Genomic DNA, 7,860 nt, shown 5'->3' on the forward strand with positions numbered 1-7,860 from the left:
TCGTTTAGCCCATGCTCTGGCGTAGTCCTCAATGGAATTCATAATTATTTTGAAGTTATGGTTCCAATCGATGTGTTAGGGTTCTCTGAACTTAGGACCATGAGATATCGCCTTTCGGAGATGTTCATGTTGAATAATGTTTAGATCCCCAGTAATGACATGACAAGAGGGGCTGTAAATATAAGAATAATATAGAATCATAGGGGTAACATGCACATTTTGTCTATTATCGAAAACCGCTATAGATAGAGAAAATCTGACTTGAACAAACATGTTAAGTAAGCTGAGATCTACCTTCTGACAAATTTACAGAAATTCTGTCAGACAACTTCTTATATGAGTTATTGCCCTTCAATGACGTTTTTCTCCGATATTTGGCGTTTTGTCTATTACCTCGAAAGCTATAATAGATAGATGCATCATAGAAACTATGAAAAGCAAAACAAGATCTACAAATAAGTCAACTTTGTCCAAATCGTCAAACAACTTCTTTTAGGAGTTATTTCCTTAAATGAAGCTTTTACCCGTTTTTTTCCGTTTTTGTCTATAATCTGAAAAAACTATAGGAATATAGATAGGTAGAAACTTTCAAAATTAAAATGACCAACAGGGCACGATCTACATGCAGTTATCGCAAATAGTTGAAATTATCAATAAATACTTATCATGTCGCCAATCGACTCCTAATAGGAGTTGTATTGTTTTTTGGGCAAAAATTATAGAAGATAGGGAGAAACATCTTCGCTAGCCAAGGGCTACGATCCAGTCCCCATATGGACCGTAACCGCCTTGGTGGTCTTGTCGTATCGTGTTCGCCTTGAATGCGGGAGGACGTCGGTTCGAACCCCGGCCGGGTCAAACCAGACTGTAAAATTTGTATTTGCTGCTTCTCCGCTAATCATGCGGAATTAGAATCGAGTTAAAAATTAAAAACTGGTCGAATCGGAGTCAAAATAATGTATCCGGTAGTTTGACATGTATTTCTACGGAGTGTTACCATGTGAACTAGCACGTTAATAATCCGATTTAGCATTTCGGTCTAGTACAAAGCAGGATTTGTATTTATATCGCGCTAACATGTTCTCGTCATGAATATGCATTTAATTTGTCACCAGACGTTAATCAGCCATCCATGCATCCATTCGATGGACCTCCCACTCAAAATCTTAACCTATATGCAATTTCAACTAACAGTTAAAATCATGGATTTTTTTTTATTATCAACAACTTACTTGGCGATAAAATAGAATAACCCATTAAATGTCTTCACAAAAAATATCACAGTTCACATAGCATGATGCATGATGTATTAGCAGGAATCACGTAAATTATGTAGACATAATTGTCAAAATGTGTATGATGAACTTTTTTTTTAGCTCAGTTTAATAATGCATGGACACTTTATACGGTAACTAATGGATAGATCTTGCACGTTTCCCGCTGTCGACTTCATTATCGCATTTCGTTAATGTTATGAACCAGGAAAACTTTATTAAAACTCCACCAACATGTTAATGTCTATTATTTTGGGTAATAATAATGTCATTTTCTCATAACATTAACTAATTTTCCGATCACTTCCTCCAATAAATATCTAATCAACGACCATGGATTGACGACTTCTGGCTAATTTGAAATACCAAGTGTACAAGGGAAATCCTTCAAACGTTTCGATGATGAGTTGATTTATTTTGTTGATTTGAAAGATTGTTTTCCTTGCCAGAACAACTTTGTAGACAGATGTCATTTCTGGTCCAATATTCATAGACCTCTCTTGGAACATTTGGATCTTGAGACAAACAGCATGTAACACAATTATGATCGCTCAGTCTTCTGTGTTTACCCTTTGAAGAAGAATTTTTAACTGTAAGAAAAGAAGACAAAAATAATTAATGTAAATGTTTGACTGTTTGACGATTGATTAACGTCACATCAGCACAAAAGTGTATACCGCGACGAGAGTCATCTAACATATATATATATCAAAGTAAATGAAAATGTTGTAATATATAGCAAAAGTAATTTATAAGATTTGTTTTTGTGTTGTTGTCATAGCTTGTGTTTCTGCCTCATTTACGAATCCCCAGATTTCTAATGTATATCAATGCAGCAACACATTGGCATATGGTTGTAGCAATGGTTTAATTTAGAAAAAAATCTGTTTTACTTTGTTCTAATATACTTTAAATATTGTTGTTAAGTGTTTATATCCTATCACATTTCACCATCTCTCTGTGTCAGACTTTTTATCCTTCTACTATAGCTGAAATTAGTATTCAAAAACAGTTTCAACTGAACAAGTACGATTTTGCAATGCAGATCCCTAAATATTTCAAAAATTCGCTTCTTGTATATCTAAAACATGATATATTATTCGGGATGTACAAGATTATTTAATGGAGATATTTATAAAAGTATAAAAACAAATGTCATGTAGAGTTAGAAATGAATCACATGTAAAGTAGCTTTAGAGGATCAGGCTTGTGCACACATTATTAAAAAGATTCCATCTTGTTCTATTGTAGTTTTGTCGACAGTTACAGTGCAATGTTATTATAAAAATAACAAAGTTATGCAACCTACCTATTTGTTTTACTGCTTGTAAATAATTGACAATTGTATAATATCCTTGCACATAAGCTAAATCGGAAGGAATCTGATGTTTGCTATTGAAAATATTGAAGTTAGCTCCCGCTTCAATTAGTATCTGAACAATTTCCGGAAATCCTCTGTAACAAGCTAAATGTAACGGTGTATCACCACTATCCGTTTTCTCGTTTAAATCACATCCATATTTTATCAGTAACCTGAAATATTTAATTTTCTTTATTGTGATATTTAAATTCAATTGGTCAATCACTAAGATATTTGTACACATAGATTTGTCATTATTGTCTTGGTAGTTTTTTTTCTACTGGATAAAGGGGACATCAGCACTTCGACATGATGGGCCGGGAAGGGGGGTCAAATACTTAATTAAAATGTGAAAATAGTGGTAAGAGTTTGTATGCATAAAGGAATGAGATTGTTCGAGGAACGGTTACATATTAAAATTAAAAACTTATTTGTTTTTTTAATTAGTTATTATTGAACGGCAGAAAAGCATCAAATGAAGTATACGTGTTGTGACGTTTTTTTGTTGTTGTTGTTTTTCAGGGGGTTAATCATTCAATGAAAATAGGAAATTCAAAGCAAATTAGCATTATTGCTAAATTTGATAAAAAATGAATTTTATTTTTTGTTTATAATTTAAACTGTTTTGGGTGAAAGCCGTCATTTTGAAATGAAATAACAAGATTGGACATACTCGGATGTCTCGCCTGCTAAAATATTATAATTGTTTTAAAAGAGAAAATGAACTATGAAAATAGGGTAAATGTCAATCAAAGTCTTTAAGATGTGATTATTTCATGGCTCACAACTTATTCATCTGCAGAATATTTTAATATTAGGGTATCCTGGAATATTTCTGATATAAAGAGCTAGTCCCCTCATACCAAATATTGCTGATCCATTATGTATAGTTACTGAGGAACATACCTCTCCTCAAACATTAACCTGATCACTTGAATGTGGAAATGAGACCAAGGCTATATCATATATGTCAGCATATGTTCAAAACCAATTTACATACCAATGATGTTTTATATCATTTGGTTAAGCAAACAAAATTTAAATGGTATGGTTGTATGAGTGAATGACTATAACGGAGTATATGGGTTATAGATGGCGGTTATGGATTCGTGAAAGGGCATTGGAGAAACAAAAAAAACGGGAAAATGAGATCAAGGCCATGTGACATGTGTTAGGCGGATATATCTGTCAGGTGACTATGACTAGCAGATAAGCTTGCGTGCACTCTTTATTGAAAATCAAAGTCCTTCTTTTTTTTACTAAAGGAAAAAGTTTTAATAAGATGGTGCAAATTGTTGACGCAGACAGAATATGAATTCATTCGTCTAGCCTTTCTCGACTTACTATGTTGGCGAGACAACATTTATGACATCTAATGACATGTTACTTAAAACCTTTCTTTACACATTATATACGCAAATGCAAAGTTTTAATATTGTTTACGTGTATTAAATTGGATATCTAATACCACGATTATCAGTACAATGCCCTATATATTAACCGATAAAATGTTTTCCTTATTAGGTAAAGATTCACCCTATATACATTGACATCAATCTTTACGATACTATTTACGTAAGTTTAAAAGTGATTAAACTTGTTTGTGTTTGAAAAATGTGGGGAATATTTGTTCCTGTTTACGCACTTTGAAAAACACAAACATGTGACATTAAAAAAAATATTTCTACCTTTCTTTACTATTATATAAATATATTTATCTGTTTAATTATATGTACATGGAACTTTATGTATAACCCCCGTAAAATGTAGATGATGTTTGTGTGAGATTGTCGTCTTTAAATGAAGACTAAACAAAATAACCTCTCGTGTTCTGATGTGTATTTCAGATCCTATTGAAAACGCAATTTTTTTCATTTATTTATCATTTTTTCAGATACTGAGAATTTATATATATTGTATAAACTTTTTCTCATTCTTTTATGATAGGTATGACGGGGCCTGTAGTTGTTGACATCCTCGCATGATGGTCTCTGTTGAATATTTGTCTTATTGAAAATAATACCACATCCTCTTATTTTTATATGAAATATCTGCCGCTGGTTTTAAACAAAACAATCAATCATTTAACGTTCATAACAAATGAATAAAAATCCAAATTTTCATTAACATAAAAATTAAGACCAAGATGGAACTTGGAACAATGACATACGTTAATTTCCCGGTTTTATAACAGTTTGTCGTAAAGTAAGGAGCACGCATGTATGTTTATATCAGTTCCACTCTTAATTGCATCATGGCAAATGAGGAGGTGCTCTAATTTACAAACCGGATGATTTTTTTTGTCGTAAATTCTTCCTTATTAAGTATACATAGTATGCAAAATTTAAGAATTTAGGATAATAAAGTTCTTTCAAATATAATTAATATCCAAAAAGATTTTACGGTCGAAACTGATATTATTACAATTTGTCTACGCAAGATTAAAAAAATAAAAATGCAAATTTTATCAAATATTTGCATGTGGTAAATATTGAGCTCAAACTTACAAACGTCGTGGTAAATTATTGTGTTGGTACCTACTTATGCTCTTTTTTGTGGATTTAATAACTAGTTTTAAATTGACCAATTTCTTCACAAACGACACCATCAAATTTCTATGAAGACATGAATCTTTAATTGCTTGTATGTTTTGTATTACATCAATTTAAAAATAGATATAAATGAAAATCTTAAATTAAAAAAAAATCTGTTAAAAAATTGGCCGGAAAATTAGACCCTCATTGCATCCGACTCTTTAAGTTTAGAAAAAAATTACCCTCAGCAAAATGATTTGTAAATGTTTTTGAAGTACTCTTTTTTTTTCTTTTTTTTTGTATGTCATAAGAATACATGCGCAAATACGCCTCTAAAACGATACTATCCACTAATCCATAGGTTGAAAAGGCACAGTGTTGTCGAATTAATGCAAAATTTGAAATGAAAAGTAGAAATTTTTCAATACGTGGAAGAACGAAAATATATGGTCAGTTTAAAAGGGAAATGACTGTCATTCATTAACAAGAACAATTTCACTAAAATACGGTTATATGATATCCATGCAGTTGGATCTATGTCTTTCTTAACCGAGCGCCTGTTGGTTGAACAATTCTTAATCTACCATCATTCTATGTGTTTTCTTGATCGTATATAGCCAAAGAACGAATAATTAATGGTAAATTCAATCCCATATATATATATATATATATAGATAGATATGCCCCCCCCCCTAAGTTCTGTCAATAGTCGAAATATTGTAACCCGTTCGAGGTTGTGTATTTATTAAAAAAAAAGTAAGATATTATTTCTATGAAAATACGTAAAAATAAACGAGTGCTAGGGATTGATTCGCTATGAACCATTATAAAATCATGAATGTGAAAAAAGGAGACATGTCACATTTGATATGTGAGTGTATATTCTCACTGCGTTTTCACCTCTTTTTTTTTTTTCATACTTTATTTTCACCCAATTAAAACAAAATCAAACGAATAACAAATAAATAAAAGAATGACTATCGCCAAATAAATAACAAAAAAAACTACATAAATAAATAAATAAACCGAAAGAAAAATGTAAATATATTACAATTTGAGTGTCACATGTATACCAAAAATATGTATATCGTGTTATCTAACCCCAATAAATTAAAGATGCTTTGTACATTTCTTCAAATGTTTTAAAAGAGTAATAAAAAAACCCGAAGAAAGCATGGCATGTATATCATGTGGACCTGATAAAGGGATTTACCAAATGCGTTTATCATAGGAAATAGCAGACTGCTAGTCAAATAGTTTTCATGGTTTTTTCTGTTTGCTAATTTTGCAATTTTGTATTTCAGAATTATGTTGTCAAATTCCTGAAAACAATTTAAAAAAAAAAACATAAGAAAACCGAAGAAAACTAGAGCTGCTATTTTATCATACATACCTTACGATTTCAGGTTGATTATTATCACAAGCTGCGTGTATTGGTGTTGCTCCCCATGCAGTTTTTGAGTTCAAACTAGCCCCTTGAATAACTAGTATGTGTAGTATATCCAAAAATCCACGACAACATGCCCAAAATAATGCAGTTCCATCATTTTTCGAACCTTGTATATCAATAGCAGTATATTTTTTGTTCATTAATATTTTTTTCGCTGTTTCTGTATCTCCACAACGTACTGCATCTATTAACGAAAACGCCATTTCACAAAATACCGTTTGAAAACGTGTTTACCTGTTATAACTGACTAAGGGAAAAACCTATTGAACATTAAACCAACCAATCGCGTGTTTTATTTATAGCTTCCTGAATTTACTTTATAGTTCGATAAATACACGTCAATAGAGTAACAACCTTTATCCACCACCTATCAGCTTTACAATTTTAAAATACCTTTAAACATTAGTACTTTAGGTACATGTTTGATTTACTTTAACTTTTTTCCTGCGGACTATATATATATATCATTCAAAAATGTTTGTTTTGATTAAATAATACATGTATATTGTCCGCGACTTCCTTTTATAACTTGAACTGAAGTCATTTATCTCAGCAATATTTTGATCATTTTTTTTTGTTATGGCAATAACAAAACGTCATTTGTGTACTTTTTATTCAATTACTTAAAAAAAAACCTTGCAGTTTCAAAAATAGGAAGTTCCTTTCAACTCCAACTATGTTAAAATCAGCATGTATCCCGGATTGGAGCGTCAATCCTACACTACCGCATTTAACCGAGTAGTAAAGATATTGCGCACATTTGCCTAAATTATAATGACATGTTCTAAACATGTACTTTATCTTGTCTTAACTTTGTAAAAATAAACAAACAAAAGTACTAATTGTTCTTAGTATGGGCCAATTAGGATGTTTACTCACCGGAAGGGTTTGCAGTTTTTGTTCCACCACAAAGGCGCTTGGGGGCATGGGCCCCTTTTTATTTCCCGTTTTGTGTGTTTAATCTTTGTTTAGTAAATATATTCCATAATATTTAAACTTTTTTTTATCTTTAACTTATTTGATATGTTCTTGCTTTTATCCACACGATATATAATAACAGTAGTTTATACATGCCCATCCTCTATTCTTAGACAAATTGGCCGCGTCTGAAAATCTGTAAATGCATACCGTTTAAAAACTTTACTGTATTCCCTGTTAAATCTTTAGAAGAAAACTGTTACCTAATCATGATTGGAAATAATTTCTGCTGTATAAGTAAATTCTAACACAATACACAGGGGC

The 7,860-nt window shown here is 31.4% G+C and overlaps 1 protein-coding gene across 1 annotated transcript; it reads right to left on the reverse strand.

The window, feature by feature from the left end:
* Window positions 1-1,194: 1,194 nt before the first annotated feature.
* On the reverse strand, window positions 1,195-6,881 carry LOC127711420 (putative ankyrin repeat protein RF_0381). The gene is made up of 3 exons (XM_052217467.1): window positions 6,562-6,881; window positions 2,584-2,807; window positions 1,195-1,864 (listed from the first exon to the last, which is right to left on the reverse strand). Exons 1-3 carry the CDS (start codon window positions 6,819-6,821, stop codon window positions 1,662-1,664), a joined length of 687 nt encoding a protein of 228 aa, XP_052073427.1. The 5' UTR covers window positions 6,822-6,881; the 3' UTR covers window positions 1,195-1,661.
* Between the last annotated feature and the right edge of the window lie 979 nt (window positions 6,882-7,860).

Source organism: Mytilus californianus, unplaced genomic scaffold (genome assembly GCF_021869535.1).
Source record: "Mytilus californianus isolate M0D057914Y unplaced genomic scaffold, xbMytCali1.0.p SCAF_1, whole genome shotgun sequence".
Lineage (NCBI taxonomy): Eukaryota > Metazoa > Mollusca > Bivalvia > Mytilida > Mytilidae > Mytilus > Mytilus californianus.